This window comes from Benincasa hispida, chromosome 8, assembly GCF_009727055.1.
Source record: "Benincasa hispida cultivar B227 chromosome 8, ASM972705v1, whole genome shotgun sequence".
Lineage (NCBI taxonomy): Eukaryota > Viridiplantae > Streptophyta > Magnoliopsida > Cucurbitales > Cucurbitaceae > Benincasa > Benincasa hispida.
The window spans coordinates 52973743-52998380 of NC_052356.1; the positions used below are offsets into that span (position 1 = coordinate 52973743).

At 34.3% G+C, this 24638-nt stretch overlaps 1 protein-coding gene across 1 annotated transcript; it reads left to right on the top strand.

The window, feature by feature from the left end:
* Positions 1-17451: 17451 nt before the first annotated feature.
* Positions 17452-18069, top strand: LOC120084123 (ankyrin repeat-containing protein NPR4-like). Its single transcript, XM_039040022.1, has one exon. The coding sequence runs from the start codon at positions 17452-17454 to the stop codon at positions 18067-18069; it is 618 nt and encodes a 205-aa protein (XP_038895950.1).
* Positions 18070-24638: the final 6569 nt, after the last annotated feature.

Genomic DNA, 24638 nt, shown 5'->3' on the forward strand with positions numbered 1-24638 from the left:
CTACTCTCTCTTATGCTGCAAAGCACTAACCACTTCTATCACCTTGAGTTTTGAAAGGTAGGAAGCAATGGTTGCTTCATATCTCCCAGGTACTGAAATTAGAACCTTCTGAACCAATCTATTGTTAGATAAATTGGTTCCTAATGCTCTTGCCTTGTTAGCAATCCCAATCAACTTATCTGAGTATTCTATAATAGACTCAGAATCCTTCATTTGCATTCTCTCGAATTCTCACACCAAGTTCAACACTTTTATGCCTTTAATGCTCTCATCACCTCCATACTCAATTTTGAGGAACTCCTAGATCTCCTTTGCCGACTTCAAGGCCATAATACCATTGAATATGGTGGGAGACATAGCTGCATATAGGCAAGCTCGAGCTTTTGCCTTCCTGGTGACCCTCTCCTTGTGAGTCTTGATCTGATGTATTATTGGGTTATCAGGAAGTGGAGCAATCTCATAGTCTTGCTAAATTGCTTCCCAATAATCACAACCCTCCATGTAGGCTTGCATTCTGATAGCCCATGTCTGGTAGTTTTCACCATCAAACACAGGTGAAGCCAATGAAGAAAGACTGTTTGATCCTAATTCCATCTCTAACAACTCTCATAGGTGTATCACTCAGTTTCTCTCAGAGATATTTCACTGATTCTCACTCACAGATCCCTTAAGAACTGAGGACTCTGATACCACTATTGTTCTAACTAATGAGAGGAAAATGAGAAAAATGGAAAGTGTGTGAATTTCATTCTAGAAAACTTCATATAAATACATATCTTAAGTCTAAAAATAGATTCCACAATGTTAGCAACTAATCCCACTAACTCCACAAGAATAGGAACTTAGACTTGACTACAAGTAAAAATAACTTCAACTATTTCCTAGAGACTAGGAATTGACTATACCAACTCAAAGACTAATTTACAGTTTTGAGTTACTAACAAAACTTCAATAATGTTTATTATTGAAATTGAGTTGTTTACAAAAACTTAAGAAGTTAGTGAGCCAAATGACCTATTATAGAATTTTATTTACATTGGAGTCAAAGTTTGTCCACTATAACAATAGTATAATGAAGAAAATTATTGATGAGACATGGTTGAGTACTAGAAATTAACAACAAACAAGATATAAAAAAGTAAAACATTATCAAACGAACTCTAAAACATCATTCATTTTTAAAAAGAAGAAGAATGTGATTGTCGACTATGTGTTCAGCTGTACCAAGCAGCACAAAATAGCGATTACAACACTGCAAAACAAATGGAGTTGGTGTATCCAGGAATATTCACTATGGAAATAAGCGATAGATGTGAAACTGCAGTTGATATTGCCACCAGAGCCAAGAAGGTTGCTTTTGTGGAGGAGTCGGTGAAATTTCTTAACAGACATGACTTGGCCTCACTACAAGAAAAACGGGAACTCCCAACACCGTTTTAATGCATCGGGAGTTAGGTCGCCGGGAGAGACGGTCTCTCCCGACGAAGTAAAGGGCCGTTAGGAGTTTCTCGAGAACTCCCGACATCGTAAAGGTTCGTCGAGAGTTCCTCGGGAACTCTTGACACATCCAACCGGCGTCGAGAGTTAACTATCGGGAGTTCCCAGGAACTCCCGATGCCGGGTGTTAACCATCGGGAGTTCCCTGATGGATCTCTCGACGCCCGTCGGGCGACGTCGGGAGAGGGGTCTGGTTTAAACCAGACCCCTTCTTCTTCCCCACTCGCCCTATTTTTTATCTCTCCCTCTCAAAAAACCCTAACCCCCCACCACCGCCGCCCCTATTTTCTTCCTCTCCCTCTCAAATTTTTCCCTCTTTCTCCCATTTTCCTTCTTTTTCTTAACCATTCTTCATCCCTCTCCCCATTTTGTCCTCATTTTACACTTTAACTCCCATTTTCTCCATTTTTCCCATCCAACTTTTCTTCCATTTTTTCAATCAATTTTTTCTTCCATTTCTCCCTTTTCTTCCATCAATTTTTATCGTCGCTGCAATCAACTGCCTGCCGCTGCCATCGTCTCCTCGCCGGTAATTTTTTCATTTTATTTTATCTTGTATATTTATTTAAATCATATGTGAAATGCCATTAAAATGTGTTAAATATTGTATTTTCTTTTGTTAATTTTCTGAAATTGTTGTACAAATCATGCCCATCAATATTATGCCCACTAAAATCTTATCTGAAATTTTTAACATTTCAAAGATGTTGAATAAATGAAAGGCCTATATTAATCTAAAAAATATAAAATAAATTTTTAAACCTCCAATTTGGTACTTAACGTATTTAATATTTTAAAAAAATTTAAAGAATCTACTAGACATAAAACTAAATTTTGTGTCTAATAGAAAATTGAACTTTAAATTTTGTGTCCAATAGGCTTGTAAATTTTAGAAAATGTTGAATAGATGAAAGACCTATATTAGACACAAAATTGAAAGCTTGGAGATGTACTAAATAAAACATTTGAAAGTTGTTAAGACAATTTAAGCGGTCTAGGGACCTATGTGTTTATTTTTCCGTAAGAAATAAAAATTATGGAACTCAATGCTTAATAATACTTTATATTTTGTCCTCTAATCCAGGTTATTGTTTTGGATTACAAGTTGGTCAGAAAATATTTATTTTTAAGGATGAATAAAGAATGAATTAAACTAAGGAATAAGTTATCAGTGGAGTATAGAGAAGAAGTATCACAGTTCTTAGATATGGCAAGGTTTCATGTTAATGATTCTGGACGAATAAGATATCCATGCAAGAATTGTATGAATTCAATTTGGGAAAAGATAGATATTGTGGAACAACATCTATTAACATATGGAATATCTCCCTCATTGTGAATGGGTATATCATGGAGAGCCAGTAAACTTATCTAGAAGTCATACAAGTCGTTCAATACAGGATGTTGAAGTAGATAGTATAAAGAGTAATGCTGTCGAAGAAAATGAGATGTTGAATCTTATAAATGATTTACAAGTTCCAATTGAAAACGAAAATGCAAATGAAGGAAGGATTGAGAATAAGGAAATGTCCTTTAATGGTCAAGAAAGAGATACCATGAACTTATTCGAGGATTTAATGACTGAAGCACGTAATGAATTATACCCTGGGTGTTCGCAATTTTCGTCCTTAAACTTTTTAGTGAAGTTGATGCATGTCAAAGTTCTGAACGGCTAGAGTAACAAATCGTTTGACATGTTGCTAGAATTGTTAAAAGCAATGTTTCCAGCTGACACCTCTATACCTACTTCCTTTTATGAAGCCAAGCGAAAATTACGTTACTTAGGCCTAGGTTATGAGTCTATTCATACGTGCAAATATGATTGTGTATTGTATTGGAAAGAGTTTGCAGATTTGCAACAATGCCCTGTTTGTGGTGAGTCTCGGTACAAGTTAATGATGGCAAGGGTAAAAAAATACCACATAAGGTATTGCATCATTTTCCATTGATACCGAGATTAAAACGATTGTTTGCATCAAAAGAAGGCGCTTCTGACATGAGATGGCATAAAGATAAGCGAGTTAAAATGGATGATGTATTGCGACATTCAGCTAATGTAGAGGGGTGGAAACATTTTGATCGTGAATTCCCTCATTTCGCTTTAGATCCTTGAAATGTTCGTTTAGGATTAGCTTCAGATGGCTTCAATTTGTTTGGAAATATGATCACTTCTTATAGTATGTGGCTTGTGGTGATAATTCCTTATAATTTGCCCCCTTGGAAATGCATGAAGGAAACAAACTTCTTCATGTCTTTGCTCATACCTGGTCTAAAATCTTCTGGAAAGGAAATTGATGTTTACTTGTAACCGTTGATTGAAGAGTTGAAAGAGTTGTGGACAATTGGTGTAGCGAACTTATGATCTGTTGCTGGTGAGTTTTTTCAACTATATGCTACCTTATTATGGACGATATAATGACTTCCCTGCGTACGGTGACTTATCTGGTTGGAGTACAAAAGGTTATAAAGCATGTCAATATGCCAAAGAAGATAACTCGTCCTTCGGGATAGAGGGAAAATATCATTTATGGGACATCGACGTTATCTTCCAAAGAATCATAGTTGGCGTTGAAGTAGAAAACATGATGGAAAAGTTGAACGTAGACCTCCACGTCGTAATGAATTGGAGAAGAATATTACAACAAATAAATATGCTAACTTTTCTTTGCTTAGCAAACATCTATCGAAGCAAGACAAAAAAAAGAAAGTGAATTCTAAACTGGACTAAAAAAGGTATTTATTTTCAACTTCCATATGGTCCAAACTATTGTTACGACATAATTAGTGTAATGCATATTGAAAAATACATATGCGACAATTTGGTGGGCACATGTTAATATTGAAGGGAAGACAAAGGTATACACAATGCTTGATTAAACTTACATGATTTAAAGATAAGAAAGGACCTACATTTGATACAGGTCGAGAACAGATTTGTAAAACCACACGCAGCATACACATTAACAAATGGTGAACGGATTTCGTTTTGTAAGTATTTGAAATCAGTGAAATTCCCTGATGGATTCGTATCTAACATATGACGATGTGTCAATGACAAAGATGGAAAAATATCGGGGCTGAAAACACACGACTGTCATGTGTTGCTTCACAGGCTACTCCCTATTGGTATTCGAGCATACCTACCGAAGAACGTATCCATTGTTATTCTTGAGTTGTGTACATTCTTTCGCAACTTAGTCATACTTTGTAAATTAGAGAGAATATTCCCACCTGCCTTTTTCGATGTAATGGTACACCTTGCAGTTCATCTACCATATGAAACCAAAGTGGTGGGTCCAGTTAGTTATAGTTGGATGTATCCTATTGAAAGAAGTTTACGAACATTAAAACAATTTGTACGGAACAAAGCACGTCTCGAGGGGTCTATAGCGGAACCATATGCAATGAATGAATCATGGAACTTCTGCTCGCGATATCTAAGTGGGATTGAAATGAGATTCAATAGAGATGAATGAAATGATGATAACATTCCCGATCACGAGATATTTGGTGAATTTGAATTATTTAGGCAGAGGGTACGACCATTAGGGGCGTCAACTTTACAGACGCTATCAGTGAAGGAAAAGCGTATTGCACATTGGTACATTCTCAACAATTGTAAAGAAATAACAGACTATCGCAAGTATGTTTCAAACTTTTTCCTTTTCTAAATTCTAGGAGTACCATCACATCAAGCTCATCATCTACTCAAGGAATGGAGGCGGGAATGGATGAATTGAGAGTCAATTTCTAATAGTCTCAGTCGAGGATTAAGGAACTTGAAGACATTCAGAAAAGAATGCAAGAGGATCATGCCAGACAAATGGAAGAAATGAAAAAGATGATTGAAGACATGGTACGATCACATAGAGGAGACCCATCAAATTAGGTATGATTACTACATTATTTAGTTGTCTAATATGTTGCTATCCTACAGTTATGGTAGCAAAGTTTAGTTATGTCTTAAGTAGCTTTATGATAATTAAAGAATTATTGGCTATCTTGTAGTTATGGTAGCCAAGCAATTGGATTTTAATGTGTTTTTTGTTGGCTCTCTCCTTGCCTCTTTTTTTGACTTTTTATTCAATTGTATCTCGCTCTCTCCCTGTATCTCGCTCTCCCCTTGCCTCTCGCTCTCTCCCTGTATGAAAGAGTTGATTGGTCAAGAGAGAGCTTCGAGTCTTATCATTATTGTTTTGAGTCTGTCTTCGCTTCTCTTCCTCCATGATTCCCTAATGGAAGATTGACCTACTTTTGACACACTGCATATTCACCTTCCCTGGGATCAGAACTTCTTTTTTTTTTTTACTTTTTATTCAACTGTATCTGGTTCTCTCTATGAATCTCACTCTCTCCCTGAATCTCGCTCTCTCCCTAAATCTCGCTTTCTCCCTGCCTCTCGCTCTCTCTTATACTTCAGGCTTCAAAAGGGTGTCTCTGCTCTAATTTGGTTGTAAATATGTGTCATTTAAAGCTTCAACACTCTCATACAAATTATATAAGCATCCCACCATGCCTTGATTTTTCAAAAGCCTAATCACAGTCCCAAGGGGAAGGGAAGATATATTGAAAAGAAAGTCAATCAAGTTCTTGTCTGCTTCTCCAAAAAAAACTCTTTGTTTGGTTGGAATCAATACGAAAGCTTTAATTCACATTCATCAGCTTCCTGCCATCGTTGACAAACTTTGGAATTATGGTATTTTATTTGTTTTTTTTTGAAAGAAGAAACAACTTTGTCATTTATTGTCTCGTGTTGTGATTAGAAGAAGCAAAATATGGAAAAAGTAGTGTTGTCGTTGGTAGAGATGAAATTACAAATTAAGAAGGGAAGGGAAGTAGGGGAAAAGAGGGGGTGGGAAGATGTGTTTTATCACGTTCTCCTAATCTTTCTCGAACTCCTCTCCCTTGAATCTTCACTCTCCCTGACCTCTCCTCTCTCTAACTTTAGGCTTAAAAGGGTGTCTTTTTGTCTTGATTTGGTATGTAAATAGTTGTCATTTAAAGCTTCAACACTCTCATTACAAATTTAGATAAGCATCCCACCATGCTCTTGAATTTTTTAAAGAACCTAATCACCAGTCCCAAGGGAAGGGGAAAGTATACTGAAAGAAAGTCATCAAGGCTTGTCTGTGTTCCCAAAAAGACTCTTTGATTGGTTGGAATCAATAAGAGCTTTAATTCAACATCATAGCTCCCTGCCATTCGTTGACGCAACTTTTTGGAATTATGGTATTTCTATTTGTTTTTTGTTTGAAAGAAGAAACAACTTGTCATATTATGTCTCCGTTGTTGTGATTAGAAGAAGCAAAATATGGAGAAAGTAGTGTTGTCGTTGGTAGAGATGAAATACAAATTAAAGAAGGGAAGGGAAGTAGGGGAAAAAGAGGGGGTGGGAAGATGTGTTTTATCTCGCTCTCTCCCTGAATCTCGCTCTCTCCCTGCCTCTCTCTCTCTCCTATACTTTAGGCTTAAAAAGGGTGTCTTTGCTCTAATTTGGTTGTAAATATGTTTCATTTAAAGCTTCAACACTCTCATACAAATTAGATAAGCATCCCACCATGCCTTGATTTTTCAAAAGCCTAATCACAGTCCCAAGGGGAAGGGAAAGTATACTGAAAAGAAAGTCAATCAAGTTGTTGTGTGCTTCTCCAAAAAGAACTCTTTGTTGGTTGGAATCAATAAGAAGCTTTAATCTCACATCATTAGCTCCTGCCATCGTTGACGAACTTTTGGAATTATGGTATTTCTATTTGTTTTTTGTTTGAAAGAAGAAACAACTTTGTCATTTATTGTCTCCGTTGTTGTGATTAGAAGAAGCAAAATATGGAGAAAGTAGTGTTGTCGTTGGTAGAGATGAAATACAAATTAAAGCAGGGAAGGGAAGTAGAGAAAAAAAAGGGGGTGGGAAGATGTGTTTTATGTCGCTCTCTCCATGAATCTCGCTCTCTCCCTAAATCTTGCTCTCTCCTTGCCTCTCGCTCTCTCCTATACTATTCTTTAAAGTTTAAACTTTCATCTGCCCCTTATTTCAGCCACATTCATTTTCTCTCTCTCAAATATTTGAAAAACTTTTAACAAATTTACAAAATGGTTTAATCAATGATGATGATAATGATGCCACATACCACACACATATACAACTAAAATTAAAATTACATATTGTTTTATGAGATTTATGTAAGGATGATCAAAAGTTGATTTATAAAATTTTTGTATAGATGACCATTTTTTTTTTTTTTTGCCAATGTAATTTGATTAGATTTTTAAATTTTTGTTGGCATCACATATTGTTTTAGTTGTTTTTTTTCTCACTTTTGTTCTAGTTTTTGCTCACTTTCTTACTCTTATTCTCTCCATTTGGTTTATTTGGTATCTAAAAAACTCTGTTTGTTGTCAAAGATAGAAGAATCAACTTTGTCATTTATTGTCTTCGTTGTTGTGATTAGAAGCAAAATATGGAGAAAGTAGTGTTGTTTTATTGGGATGATCCTCTCTATTTTCCTTTTAAATATAAATTATTAATGCAAAGAGCAATAGTTAGCTGCAGTCTAAGTTACACCCAGTTTCATATATTCATTTCTCAAACCATTTTGGAGACAAATTTGATTTTTATGTGTGTTGGTGATCATTGTTTACTCGTTTTGATGTTTATTACCACCCGTATTGGAGTTTGAACGTGTTGTGGATGTTTATCGATATAACATTTCAATGTTTTTGTTTTATTGTAGAATGCTATACAGAGATGAGCTGGGACAATTGTTGAAGATGCTGTGCTCGAGAAGTGTTCTAGATGCTGTTTTGATTTTACTTCTTTTATGTATTTGTGATATGAATGTTTATCGACTTCGTTTGGATATCGTAATTTCTAGTATCGACTTCGTTTGGATATTGTAATTTTTTACTTGTTATAAAATGGACTTCATTTTCATTTATGTAAATTCTTATTTGGTATAATATGTTTTACAGGTTTTTAGATCAAATTTTAAAAATTACAAACGATATATTAAATTTTAATACTCCCCACGTATATAGGATCTCTTGACGCACTCTAAAACGGCGTTGAGAGTTATGGTGGAACTCCGGATGCGAGTACGAGCTCCTCGTACTTCAGATATAGCGACCTAAATATTCAGCCCATTCCACGCGTACTTCATCCAATTCAAGTTGCGAGTACGAGCTCCTCGTATCAATCTATAAAACATAGAAAGTGAAATATATATATTTATTTACTATTTACATTATCTATAATGTTACAATATATAAGTAGTTTAAAGACATATCGCATCTGTGATAATATTCTTCTCTTTAGTCACGATTTCTCGCATATATCTCATAACATAATACCCACATCCGACAGTTCCCACTTGTAAAGGACACTACAATACAAAGCCAATAATTATTACACATATCATACAGATGCATTAAATAAACATCATTCTATTAATTTTTTCAATGCTCTTATACTTACCTTTACTGTTTTTCAGAATGTGATTTTTCGAGTCTTTTGCAATTTTTTTTTAGACTGAAAAATGGTCATTGTCCTACATTTGTCAAAGAGTATAGTATAATATTCAGAATGAAATAAACTTTACAACAAAAAAAAAAAAAAAAAAAAAGCAAAGTTAGCTTACATATTTGTTATGTATTTGATATCTTCTCGTGAACTTGTTCTCAATGTGTCAAGATAGTACACCACGTCATCCTACGCATTGATAACAATTAACGATCGATGATCACTAAATAAAATACACAACTAATTAGTATGGAACATGAAAGTAGCTCATTACATTAAGGTAGAACATGAGTATAAGGAGCTTTCAAGTACAATAATCCCAACACAATTCTACATTGGAAAAAAACAGGAAAAGGTAGAACATGAGTACAAGGAGCTTTCAAGTACAATGATCCCAACACAATTCTACATTGGAACAAAACAGGAAAAGATAGAACATGAGTATAAGATTTTTAACATGAATATAACTAATTATACTGGCCTAGGATTATAAGGAGCAATAACTAATTGACCGTGTTTAGAAGCCATTAATCTACTACAAAGGTTCCGACTCTAACTTCTCGAGTATTTTGGCCCGTGGATATAAAAGATGGATCAATAAAAATATACTTCGACCCTTTATTTGAATCAACAATGAACGAGTGTAGGTACCTACAATAATAGATCGAACACATTAACTTACTACTAATTAATAAAGTGAAAATATATCATAAACAAATAACATTTACTTATGCGATATAAGCCACCCTTGATAAAGTCTTTACTTTTTACATGCTACAAAACTCGATCACATCTTTTCGCAGAACATACTCTTTTGACCAAAACCAAAGAGCTCAACAGGTAGTTGGAAGAAAATAATAGTCCCATCAATCATTACCTTTTCAGCGTACCCAAGAATAAACTTCAAGGATATTGATAAATTGGATGGTGCACTAGTAACTTCATTCTCTTTCGGCATCGTCTTTGAAGATTTTTCCTAGCACAATGAAGATAGAACATGAGTAAATTGTTCATTCCTAAATAAGATAGAAGAACATGGGACTTATACAATTCACCTTGAAGATCGGTGGTATACTGATAGCAATCACTTCCTCATCCTTTCCCCCATTCTCTAAAACTTTCTCCTAAAACCACTATAAGTAACTAATAGTAAATTTACCTCATAAATTTACCTTATAATATAATTCACTTTCAAGATCGGTTGTACACTAATAGCTTCCATCTCCTTCACCTTCTTCCCTTCCTCATGTGTGGTTGATGCACTAACAACTTCCTTCTCCTATGATATAAATATAACAATACAAATTAAATAAGTTAAAAATTATCATAACTAATAGTTGTAACCTTAATGCATAAATTAAATAAGATAGAACATGAGACTAACTGTGACCCCAACATTTGAATTTTTCTTCTTTCGAATTTTATTCTTGGAGCAACTACCATGCTCGGCGTGTTTTGAATTTGATCTTCCAACTCCTTAATGCGCTTACGAAGTGCTTCATTTTCATTAACAATTTTTTTGTGTGTATCCTCTCTTTTCGTTGTATGGAAGTAAACGATATGTGTAATGAAACCACCCACCCCACATACGCGTCCACCATATTTCGGAGTACCCAAGGCTTGAGTCAAAACATCATTCGGTGAATCATTTTTTTGGAAAGTGGATCTTCCTTCTTTATGATCTCATCCTAAATGAAAATTATATATATTCAATAACACATAAAATATATAAGGATTTCATGTAAACATAACATTGGTAATCTTATTATTCGATTGGCGACTTGTTGGACAACCCTATTATCATACTCTCATTTTTTTATTTGTCCGAGCTTTTTTCCACATATTAGCTTGTCCAAAATCAAATTTGCTGGACGAAGGTAATTTTTTCTGCATAATAAACATATTGTTAAATATAAGAATATTTGTAAAATAGTTAAACTTAAGAATATTCTTACTATTTCCTCAGCAAGATTCACATAACCTCTTCTGGACATCCGATGATTATACTTGTTCTTATTTCTTCATGCTTGTTGTTGATTTCTCACTTTCTATATAAATTTAATAGTTCAAAATAAAAATGACAAGAAAGTGACAAATATTGATGTTCTTAATGAAAAGTTTAATACCTCAAACTTCAGAGATAATCTCGATTTGACAAACTCTTGCCAATGATGTGTTTCAATTATGTAGGAGTACATCAAAAGTGGGTGTAACAAAAGTTGGGGTTCATCCTTAAAAGGGATAATATTGTGTCGTTAACCAAGATTTGAATTGACGAAATGCAACGCCTGCAATTTTGAGAATAGCCTTCTTACTTCTACCATAAATTATGAAAGCACCCTAAACATTTACAAAACTTGATTATTACTTTTCAAGTATAATATTAATATAATACATCAATAAAGGAAAATATACATACCTCAACAATATTAAACAGTTTTTCCTTTAAGTCAGTCAGTACACACTTCCAAGATGTATATGTAATCGGGATATGATGATACACAGTAGATTTAATGAAAGATTTTAACTTATGTCCATTGTCATCATCATTATATTCAACCAACTTTTTCTCCCCTACACTCCTAATTTTTGTTACCTCATGCATTATATTCAACCAACCTTTTCTTTTTGTTTGGTGTTTCATCTTGCTTCAGTTCCATATTTTCATTGACATTATCCAAACCAAGTTGCAAGTCCTCATCACTTGCTATCTCCATGGTGTAAGAATTATCCTAAAAAATAGAATAGAGTTTAATTATGTGTCAGATATAACAAAATTATAAAAATTAATTAGTAAGTTAAAACCCACCCATACATTTACTCTTTAGGAATCCATGTGCCTTCACAATCAACTCATACATATGTTGAATTGTTCTCATCCAAACCAATTCTAGATTCAATATCTAACATGGCAAGAATTCCTTGACAATGTAGAGCAGTATCTCCAAGTACATCATCATTGTATTGATCCTCAAAATCTCTTTGTGGTGGAGTAAGAACAACAGACCATCGACCATCACTTGGATCCTCAACATAAAATACTTGTCTTGCTTGGGATGCCAGTATGAAAGAATCATTCCTGTGACCTATTCTATTTAAGTTAACTAACACAAAACCAAACTCATCAGTTTTTATGTCACCACTGTTCTCAACCTAATCACTTTAAAAAATTGCAACCTTAAATGTATTATAATTTAGTTCCCAAATCTCTTGTATCACCCCATAAAAGGACATGTCTCCAATTATAGGATTTTTATCTTTTGAGCTAGATACTTGTATTGTTTTTGCAATTAAACTAACCCCACTATTTTTTACACTTTTATTTTTGTCATATGACTTTGTGTGATAGTGACATCCATTAATAACATCTATTGTATGTAGTCACAATTGGATGAGGACCATGGGCAATCCATCTCAAGTTATCTGATACCTCCACGTCTCCCATTTCAAGTTCATTTCCAACCTGGGAACCAAAATGTTACATAATTAAAATATAAGTGACAAAAGGTTATGTTGAATAGTATATTTAATGTTTTACCTTTTCTTGTAACCAAGATATGAAATTTCGATTATATTCATCTTGAATCCGTTTCTGGTTTTTTTTATCTACTTGCGAGTTGTAATTTCAATGTCATCATATGTTTTCTTATGAAGAAAAAGAAAAATGTTCAAATATAACTATTTTCAAATTCATGTATTTAATGAAATAAATGGATCCAAGTCATAATAATTTATTCTATATATGGTTGCACATCAATTGTATTCTCCAAGATATATCAATGAGTTTGGTATAAGAGATCTCGTTCAGGTATGTAAGGAACTCCAGTTGACAATGGTCTACAAATTTCTGAATTGCCTGAATTGTCTCTTAACTTTTGACACCCAAGTCCAATAGGATCTACTCCACATAAAAAATCCAAACAAAATTCAACAGCTTCTTCTAATATATAACTTTCAGCAATACAACCTTCTGGACGATGCCTATTCCTCACAGAGTTTTTAATCACTTTCATGAACCTTTCAAAGGGATACATCCATCACAAATATATAGGCCCACAAATTTGACTTCTCGTGTACTGTGAGATGCACCATTATTGTGAAGAATGAGGGAGGAAAATACTTCTCTAATAAACATAATGTAATCACAATGTCTTCTTGCAGCTTCTCTAATTGTATAACATCAAGGACTTTGTTACATGTAGAATTGAAAAAAAATACACAAACGAGTTATCACATATCGAACATGTTTTGGTAGCACAGATCTGATGGCAATGGGGAGCAATTGTTGTAAGAACACATGGAAATCATGAGATTTTAGACCATTGAGTTTTAAATCTTCCACTAACACAAGATTTCTAACATTGGAGGAGTAACCTTCAGGAACCTTCATTTCTGATATCGTCTTCAAAACGCAACGTTTTCTTCTCTAGTAAAAGTATAACAAGCAAAAGGAAGGAAGATTTTTTTATCCCCATTAATAGGTGTAAGTTCTAGTCGAATTTTTAAATCAGCTAAATCACATCTAGCATTCAATCCGTCTTTTGTTTTTCCTAGAATATCAAGAAGTGTACTTATGATATTCATGCAAATATTTTTCTCGATATGCATCATATGTAAGCAATGTCTAAAATGGAGATGTTTCCAATAAGGGAGTTAGAACAAAGCAGACATCCTATTCCAACAACCTTTGGTACTTTCTTTTGTTCTTTTTTTTCCTCTTTGAAAATCAAGATCTTTAGCTTTTTCAAATACAACCTCCCCATACAAAGGTTCTGGAATACTTCCAACTTCTCTTTGACCATCAAATGATTTCTTTTGACGATGAAAAGGATGATTTTGTGCTAGAAATTTTCGATGGCCAAGGTATGCTATTTTTTTCCTATGTTTCAGTCTTAATGAAGTTGTGTTATATCCAAAAATTGGAAATGCCTTATAACCTTTGACATTACATCCACTAAGATTTCCGTATACTGGAAAATCATTGATTGTCCATAATAGAAATGTTCTTAAGTTGAATAGTTCCTCTTGATAAGCATCATAACATTGAACACCACTTTCCCACAGAAGTTTTAAATCATCAATTAATGGCTCTAAGTATATCCCAATATCATCCCCTGGATTTTTTGGACCTGAAATCAATATTGATAGCATCATAAACTTTCTTTTCATACACAACCATGGAGGAAGATTATAAATGACCATCACAATGGCCAACAACTATACTTAGAGCTCATATCACTATGTGGATTTATTCCATCTGCTGACAATGCTAAACGAAGATTCCTAGGTTCAGAACTAAAGTTTGGCCACATGGTGTCAACTAACTTCCAAGTTGGGGAGTCTGTAAGGTGACGTAATTTATCATCCATTAGCATGCAAAGTCAGGTTTTTAACACATTCAACACTTTTAAACATCCGTTGAAAACGTGGAATAGGAGGAAAATACCACATTATTTTGGCAGGGATTTTCTTCTTCTAATTTGTGTCTTTACCATATTTCCACCTTGACTCACCGCATTCAAGACACACAATTGCATTGTCATACTCCTTTCGATACAAGCAACAATCATTAGGACATGCATGAATCTTTTCATATTCCATTCCTAGTGCACCCAATGTTTTCTTTGCTTCATACATTGATGTAGGGAGGTCATTAGTAGAAGGTAAGATATCCTTTAATGCTTTTAGTAGTTCTAAGAAACTAATGTCACGCCATCCATGTCTAACTTTTAAGTTATACAACTTCACTATTGTAGACAACTTGGTGAACTTTTGCATCCTTCATACAATGGTTTCTCGGCATCATTAAGCAACTTTTCGAATCCATTAAGATCTTTTGAATATTGCTCATGAGCAATTTCAACCATTTCTTTTATATTTCCAACATCATTCTCTTCATACCTACACCCAGAGGATTTTTCATGCAAGGATGAACTAGGAAGTTCCTCACCATGCCAAAACCAAATCTTAAACTTTTATCAATCCCTTTAAAATATAAATTATCTCTAATATCATTGCTATTATGTCTTTGACAATGTCCACTATTCAAACAAAGGACAACATATAGTCATATTATTTGTATTGGAAAATCCAAATTGATGAAGTCTTCCACACCCAACTCAAACTCTTTAGATAATCTACTCTTTGTCATCCATGATTTATCCATACTTATAATAAGCTAATTTTGAAACTACAAAAAAATATTACAATAATTCAAATTAGATAACTCATACAACTTATAAAATTTGTATGGAATTCAAATTTATAGAGAACTTAAGAACTTGAACTCTCAAAAACTTCAAATGTGTGCTAATATTGTAATGACTAAATGGTTTACTAAATTCAAAATCTTAAAAATTAAATGGTGTAAAGAGCAACTACAACAATTTTTGTATTATACTAAAGTAGAGACCGATGATTTCAAATGGAATCAAATGCTTTTAAATTCTAAATGATGTGCTAATTTATGGTTGAAGGACACTTTTCTTTATACATTGTTTTCAATATAACGGCCAAACATGTCAAAAGACAATAAGATACTTCTTGGATGCGTGTGTTTGAATTCTTCTGTTCTAGTTGATAAGAAAATTTTTCAGTTTGTTTTTTTATTTAAGTTTTTCTGAATGAAGACTGCGATTCATAATGTCTAATTTGTAATCAAAGAATGGTAATAATTACAAAAATGAACAAATAAACTTGAAATGGGGCACATGAAAATAAATTGCAAATGCAATCAAAATGAAATAAGGTTTACCAGATAGCGCGATCAAAGCACAAAGCAAAGAGTGGCTAGACCAATCAAACAGAGCACGAGAAACGATCAAAGCACGAAGCAAAGAGTGGCTAAATCGGCCGACGGACTAGGGCACTGCAGACGGTCGATGGCTAGATCGAAAACTGTCAGGGTGGGTCGACCGATCGAACAAAGCACGAGAAACGATCAAGCAGCACTGCATAAAACGATCGACGGACGAGCGACGCTGCATAAATCGATGGCTAGACTGATCGACGGACGAGCGACGTTGCAACAATCGATGGCTAGACTGGTCGATGGACGAGCGTGCTACAACAATCGATGGCTAGACCGATCGACGGACGAGGTGTTGGCTGCAGAGGTCGACGGTGCGATGGGAGAGAACACGCGAGGCGAGAGGAAAGAAACTTCGACGGTGCAATGGACTACTTCACGAATGGCTAGGGTTTCAAAAATGTCTGATATTTTATTTGAAAAATATTATTAGACAATTTTTTTAATTTTACTTGACATGAAAAAAAAAATGTCAAGTAAAAGCTTCTTATACTTGATACGTGAACGTGTCAAGTAAGACCTTATATTACTTAACACGAAAAACGTGTCAAGTAAAGGTTCGTGTGAAAATATTCGAAATATTCCGTCAATCTCTGCTTTTTTAATCCTTTTACTTGACATTTTCTTGTCTAAAATCACATTACTTGACGTTTTTTCCAAAGAAATGTCAAGTAATTAAAATCTACAAGTGTCAAGTAATGTCCATTTTGTAGTAGTGTTTGGAAAAAATAATTTGGTGCATCCTGTACAGGAGCTTATGTAATTAGATTTTTTTTAAAAAAAAGGAGTGCATGAAGATAGATGTAGTTTGGGCTATATCCAAGTATTATTCTATTAAGAATATTATTCATATAAAATTACTCGTGCATCCGAGGATGCCCTCATCTTTGTGCAACACAACTAATTGTTCAATCACAAGTTGACACGTGATGTTTTATTAAAAAAAATCGATTTTTTTAAATAATTTTTTCATTTGTGATTGAAGCGGATGCATGAAGTTGAGTTACACCCAAGTATTACTCTTATGAATAAAAAGAATTAGATTAAATTATCATTTTAGTCCACAAACATTCATGTTTGTGTTTATTTGGTCACTGAAAAAAAGTATTCAATAGGTCCTTGGACTTGCAAATTTGTGAACAATTTGATCCTTAAATTTTAAGCTTTTCTCATGCTTCTCCTATTAAACTTTCTCCCCTATGAGGTAATGATATCTTTTATTGGGTTTCGGGTATAAAGAAAGTCGCTGGGATGTGTCAACATAGTTGACATGCTTGAAAGTACCTATTGTACATTTGGCCTTTTTTTAAAAAATATTGTTTGCTAGATCTTTTGCGTATTTGATATTATCTTAAATTTAACAGGTTTATTATACACAAAATTGAAATTTTGGATTTTTATTAAACACAAAACTCAATTTATAAATGAATGGGATTGCTTTCCTCGTCCTTTCGTCATTTTCATAGGTTTCTCATATACATTTTCAAAAGAAAAAAAAAAAGAGAGAGAAAAAGGAAAATAAAAAAGAACAATTTGATTAAGGACATGTTTGAGAGTGATTCAACTAAGTATTCATATGTTTCTAAACAAAAGTAAATAATTGAAGGAAGTGGAGAAGATCGTAGAGCTTACCATGAGAAGAAAGAAAGGGAAGCGAAGTCCACGTGATTTGTCCACCCAACAACACAAAGACCTTGTAGAAGAAGGAGAAAAATGGATCAAGAAAACAGCAAATTCATGCATGTTGGTTGCAACTCTGATCGCTAACGTAGTTTTTGTTGCAGTCTTCACCATACCGGGCGGCAATGACAATAATAATATCAACAGCAGCAACAACACAGGCTCTCCCCTGTTTCTTCACCACAAATGGTTCACTGTTTTTGGGATATCAGATACAACAGCTTTGATATCATCATCAACATCAATACTGTCAATCCTCACATCACGTTGTGCAGAAGAAGATTTCCTCATCTGGTTGCCACTAAAGTTGGTATTTGGACTTGGAACACTCTTCCTATCAGTAGTTACTATGGTGTTGGCTTTCCGTGCCACATTTTTTCTGTTCTATGCCAAAGATACAGCTTGGGTTCCATTGCTTGTTGCTGGAATGGGTATTGTTTCTGTTTATTGTTTTGGTACTTTACAGTTTAGGCTTTGGGCTGATGCAATAGCAGCTTTACAACCACTTATTACTTGTATTTTAGGAATTGGAAGGCCATATTGTTCTGATCTATCACTTATTTCTCATTAATTTGCAGAAATAAATTTATGGGAGTGGCTATATATTGTGTATTTTAATTAAAGAAAAACAAAGAACAAAAACGAGGATAATCATTATGGAAGGAAAAGGCATTTAGAATAGTTTGGATCGCGAATATCGTTCCAACATAAACATGAATATTGAATATTTGTGATTATGTAATAATGTCCAATATTTAATTCTATGAAATATTAATGTGTAAGATATACAACATAATTAATGTCAAAGAGTTGGATGTAAGCTTTTCATTTCGACTTGAAAATAATATGGAAGTACCTCTCGCATATTAAAAGATGTTACAAACTATGTCACGACAATTCTCAAAACATTCAACGAACAAAAAAATAACACTAGAGATTATTAACCTAGTTCGGTAATTAACACCTATGTCTCGGGGGCTGTGATAGAAATTTGGTAACGCATATTTGTGATGCATGTCTTAGGTTATGCGTTTATTCTCATGCGTCGGAGGTCATGCATTGGAGTATGCATTAATCTCGTATGCAATGACCATGCGTTTCTATCACAAGTTTTTTTGATCTCTCGTCAAGTATAACGAGATCGCAAGTTTCTCGGGTGATCCGAGGTCGAACTCAAGGACTTGTAGCTAAATGTATGCGGTAATGTGTTTGCCGCGAAGAATAAAAGAATGTTGAAGGTTATGGACTATGCACTACTCCTACTCCTAACTAACAGATTAAGCGGTGGAAGTATGATTGTGAGAGATAAAGACACAGCAACTGCTAAAGCGCAGTAAAATGCATGGCAAAATTAGGTAAAATGGTGAGGATGTCTTCATCGCAACACTAAGCTCGACCGCAAAAGTAACTCCAGCCAACGCAAGCTATGCGATCATGCTATACATACTTGACGAAGACGCATGCAATGTATATGCGATAGTGTCGAGAGGTCTTATTTCTAAGTCTCTATTCCCGCTCACGTGCTCTCACACATAAGCAAGATGACCGCATACCACCATATCCTACTTAAAGGGTGCATACGCTGTGTAGTAGCAAACAGAGCTTATTCCTAAGTTCCCCATTCTTGCTTATGCGATCCAATCCACTCTCCCGAGTCTAGATTTGGTTTTTAGATTACTCTCCCAAGTATGCCTAAATGATGAATGATGCGCTCATAAGACATGGTAATCACATAGACATGATTGATGTAAGATTATTCCTATCTCTAGTGAACACTTGCTACATTGCTTAATACGATCAACTACTTACCCTCCCGGGCAGTTGGTTGCTGTTGATTCTACTCATAGACAAGCATTTGGTCCGCTTATAAACAAGCAATGCTATAGCTTCACACTAAGAAAATAAGGTTTTCTCACAACACTCGCGCAACGCACACCTCCCGGTGGTTTGCTACATGCTTCATATTCCTATGCCACATGATTAAGTATGCGATACTCTAGCAGTCTTACTTAGTGATGCAATGAAAGTAAAGGATGCTAAGTAAATGAAGATGGAGATGGAATCGAAGGAAAATATAGAAATGCATTGATCACAAAATGTATTAATCTCTTAAGCCACAAGGTAATACAATACAACGATAGAAGAGAAATGGAGGGCCAGATGGAAGCAATATCTTGCTTCCATCGAATGTGTGTTAAGGCTGCCGGTGGTGCCATGGATAGGCGGTGGAGTGGACTCTCTCGAGCTCTAACTCCGGCGAAGGATCCGGTCATCATTCGGAATGGTTGAGGAGATGAAGAACTCTCAAGACTATCTTCTCACGCTTTCGTCTGGATCACAAAGATCCGCCCGAAGGCAGAAACCTGGATGATTTGAAGTTCTGCTCAGCGGCTTCTATTTATAGAGCTTGATCGCCGACAACATTAATGGATCTGCTCTGAATCTAACACTCGCGGCATAATGGTCCTTCTCTGAAATTTTGCAGCTAACGGCGTGGTAGGTGAAATGTCAACATCACCTTTTGATACTCCCGAGATATGCGTTCATGCTAGATTTCCAAAGTATCAACGCATTCCATGACCCTTGTGCTCATCCCTCTATTATGGTTATTATTCTGTAGCTGCAACTTCTATGCGATGGACACATGCAGTTAATGGCCGCAACATCCATGCGTTAAACGTATGCGTTTGCCTCATGCGATCGAAAGATTCCCCGCATGCGGTCGTCTTCGCGATAGCCTGGCTTCCACGCATGTGATCGATTTTTGCGTTTGCTACAAAAATAAATAATTGAACGCATAATAACGCATAATAGTGGGTTAGCCGAGATTCTTAATGTTGGTCGATGCAAGCTCGTTTTCTCATGAATTCCTAATATAATCGTTGCATATTCTGCTTAACAGTCCTCATAATTCTAAATAAAAGGCTTATAATGACGTGCATTTCTACCCATCATTAGGGGCAGTGTATGCATAGAAAGATAACTTCACTAATATAAATGATAAGCGATTATAACTGAAAAAGTGCTAGGATGACTCGTACTCGATACACAGATTTTAAATAGAAAGCACTGACAACCATTGAAACTGTTGGGATTGCCCTAAATCTTGTAGGATCATATAGTTTGTAATTATATTGTACAAACATTTTCTTTATGTAATAAAATATATGATGTTTTATTTCAAAATTAGTTGCATTCACCACAAACCAATAAACTAACATCCAAGGTTACCTTGCAGCTTAAACATGTATATAGAGACATACAGGTGGATCATGTTTAAGTGATAACCTAAATGGTCTATAGTAGATGGATAAGGCTGGATACCTTATTCTGGTGGCGGTACGAGTATGACCCGCTTTGTAGATATTACAATTGTTGTAAAGTGCTACAATTGATTTGATCCTGATCATTCATGTGGAGACAAGTGAGCGGGGATATTTTATACAAAGGAGTTTGTATAAGACTGGACCACGAAATGTTTAATCAATTATGTAACGTTCTTCATAATAGAGATTTACATTTCACCAGGATGACTATATGTACCATGACCTGAATCCTGAGTGAGTTGTAAACTCCTGCCTATGAAAGTGTCCCTTTGATTTGTATAGGTGAGAGTGGCCAAATCCCGAGTTAACAAGCCTACCATTTTGGAGATTCGTCTGATTGGGGAGTTGGAAACACAGTTACACAAGAAAGAATTCACTCTTTCCCAATGTCGGAGCAGGTAAATAAATTGCTCTTTTATGGGTTGATTCCGGGATTTGAACAATGTGGCGCCACACTCTCTTTTGGCCAGAGAGGGGTTTGGTCATAGTTAGACTATGACTTATTTTTCATTAGAAGGATCAATGGTACTTAAGAAGTTAGATGTAACTATAGGAGAAAAACGGTAATTTTGGTCTAGTTGTACTTACAAGAAATTTATGAATGGTCATTGAAATATTGATTGGTTTTATCCAATGAACACAGAAATATATATGTAGTGCGAAGAGTGCAGCTGTCGGTCTTTAGTGAAGTGTCCGATAATTAATAGATGGTGAATAATGTAACTAAATAGTTTAATTAATTATTTATGTACTGCTGAAGCTTCAAGCTACAGGTCCATGAGATCCCCTCGGGAGCTCAACAGGATTTAATGACAATCTGTTTTTGGATTAATTTGAATTGTTCAAATTAATTGAAAGAATTAATTATATATGATATAATTAATTAAATTTTAATTATATATGATATAATTATTATAATATTGAGTATTTATTTGAGAGAATTTACATATTTGAATACCATTCAAATATTAATTATATGAATTGGATTCATATGGTTAAATTTAATATAAATATAATTTATATTAAAAGTCATTTGTGAGAGAAGGAAACTATGGGTTATATTGTATATGATACAATATTAATATTATAAGTTATATGTTATATTTGATATAACATATAGTTTAATATATATTATATGATAAGGTAGTTATCATATGAATATATATTAAATTATTTATTAATTAAATTAATTGATTTTATTTAATTAATTTAATTTTTTTATTTTTTATTTTTTATTTTTTTTTTGGGGAGGGAGTTCCCCCTCTTTTCTCTCCACATCACGTAAGTGGAAGTTAGTGGTTGTGGCTTATTCTTCTTGTGTAAAAAGAAAAGAGAAATACACGGAAGAGTCTTCTTGGTCATGGTTGGATCTTCCTCTTCTTCTTTTTTCTTTTTCTCTCAATTTCGTCTTCAAAATCCAAAATTGCCAGAGCCTCACACCCTCCTGGATTCTCACCTAGAGAATATCGCGGATTCCATCGTGGTGGTGCCAATTTTGTAAATTGAGGGTCTTTACGTAAGATTTGGTCTTCAAAGGTAAGGGCTTCAAACCCTTTTTATTTTTCTTGGTATATTATCAATAATATGCTGTAATTTATTTGTGAATTGCATAATATCCCTTTGTTTGCTGTAAAATTTTTCTGTTCTGTAAAATTATGGAAAATTGGGGCGATCCATCTCTTTCGCTCAAGGTCCCTTTATAGGGTTCCTTCAGAATCCATTCTCTAGTAGCAATGGCTTAGGCTCCCCCTGAGACCGTGATTCACTTCAAGGTGTTGCACTTTGATAGATGAAGAACTTGCTGAGCGGAATAATGATCAAGAAGTAAGAACAAAATGTAAAACAAATTATCCATCGAATAAAAATTATCTTGCTTAATAAAATATGCAGCTGAATTAAATGGGCAGCATAATTCTCTTTAAGTAGTCGAATCCAAGAAAGGAAACAAATTTCCATTTCGAATAGAAAGGTCGCGCTTCAATGAAGGAAAATACCAAACAAAATATTATAACCAAACATTTTCAGATAAGAAAAATACTTTGGAGGAAGATACTCTGATGTCACAGACACCAACTGGGCCATATAAGGGTCGGGGGAGGGGGATCTAAAATTTAAGTAACATTGCACAATATATATAGGTTGTGTAGTAGTCATTGGGACACATGCAATTGCCTTTGGTTATGGGTTCAAATCCATAACACGTAAATTTTTAAATTTAATTTATTTTAAAATTTTAAAAGAAGAAAAAATCACCAGTAAGTTTCTTTTGATTATAAATATTTTTTTCCAACCTAAAAATTCATATCAAGTCGCAACAACATTCTATTGAAAAGATATCATTAACTAGTTTTTACTTAATTTTCATATTTATATTCCTTAGTATATATTTAATTGAATTTATTTCAGAGTTAAAGCTACAAGATAATTTTCTTGTTTCTCATCAGGATATATGTATCAAATTATTCACAAAGTAAGTTTCAAATTTTTCTCAATTTTTTTAATTTTCATACTTTTAAATCGATGCAATAAATAATAATATTTTTATTGATAATACTTTTGTAGAGTTAATTTTATATCAATATGGAGAGATATTTTAAGAGAAAAATAACAATAGATACTATAGAGTCATCATCTTAAAAAAGAAAATATACATTGATTCGGATAGATCTTCTATAGAAATCAATTTAGGAGAACTATCTGCAGATCTTGATTTAAAAACTAAAATTTCTAAATATAATAATAATATTTAAGATCAAGTTCGTAGAGCATACTTACAACCTAGTATTTGGCAGTTTCATAATCATATTTTTTTTGTTCAAGAAATTTGGATTGATTTCAAAACATGAAAATTCGTAGAGGACAGTTGTAATATGTATTAAATTAGTTATTCTATCAAGCTATAAATATTTTTATTTTTTACAATTTTCTAATTACATAGTATCTCAGCTTTACAAAATTTCTGACTCCGCCACTAGTCACATACAGATGTTAAGACTTTATTTAAGACATCTGCAGAAACCGTTGCCTTAGAAAAAATATAAAACCAACTAAACAAATCTCCAACAACATAGTATTTTTTTTATTGACAACTCAAATACAGTGACATTTGTAGAGCTTATCAACTCAGTCGTTCACCTAGGCTCCTCTAGATGTGAGACTCCTTCTCTAGGATACTTAGGCTCCCCTAAGCAGTGATATCAATAGAAAAATGTCTTAGGCTTCCATTAAGACTGAGACTCCCTCTTGGCTATATTCAAGCTCCCCTTTCCCTTTTGAGTGCAGACCACTTCACTTGTTTAGCTTAGGCTCCCTTAAGCTTGAAAATTCCTTCTCAAATAGTATACTGATGAAACACGCAAATAACTTGAAGTAAGTCTCCAATCTCACAGCAACACACTCTTCTTCACTGTCGATAATTGACAATAAAAACACTTGTGACTAGAAAGTATCACAAGATAAACATCAATTCAAATCTCTTCGATAAAACTATCAACCCTAACCCAAAGACTAAGAGTCTTTAAATATGCACAACAGATACAAAGAAGCTCAACCCCAACTTCCAGAATACTCTAGCACGAATAAGGAAAAGATTTGCAACAATGTTGTAGACAGGATTTTCCATATAAGGAAAGTATTTTGTAGGATCAACATTTTCACAAAACAACCCTTAATCCGATAAGCCGAATTCAGAGACAACCCAAATAATATTTGACTACCTTAAACAAATATTGTCAATACTCAAAGTGCACCAGAACCTTACATCACAAAGGCATTAACATCGTGGAAAACTGTCAAACCCACTTTTGGTCGTTAA

Excerpts from the sequence above, each read along its gene's own strand:
- LOC120084123 (XM_039040022.1), top strand. The coding sequence starts at position 17,452 with ATGAGAAGAAAGAAAGGGAAGCGAAGTCCACGTGATTTGTCCACCCAA.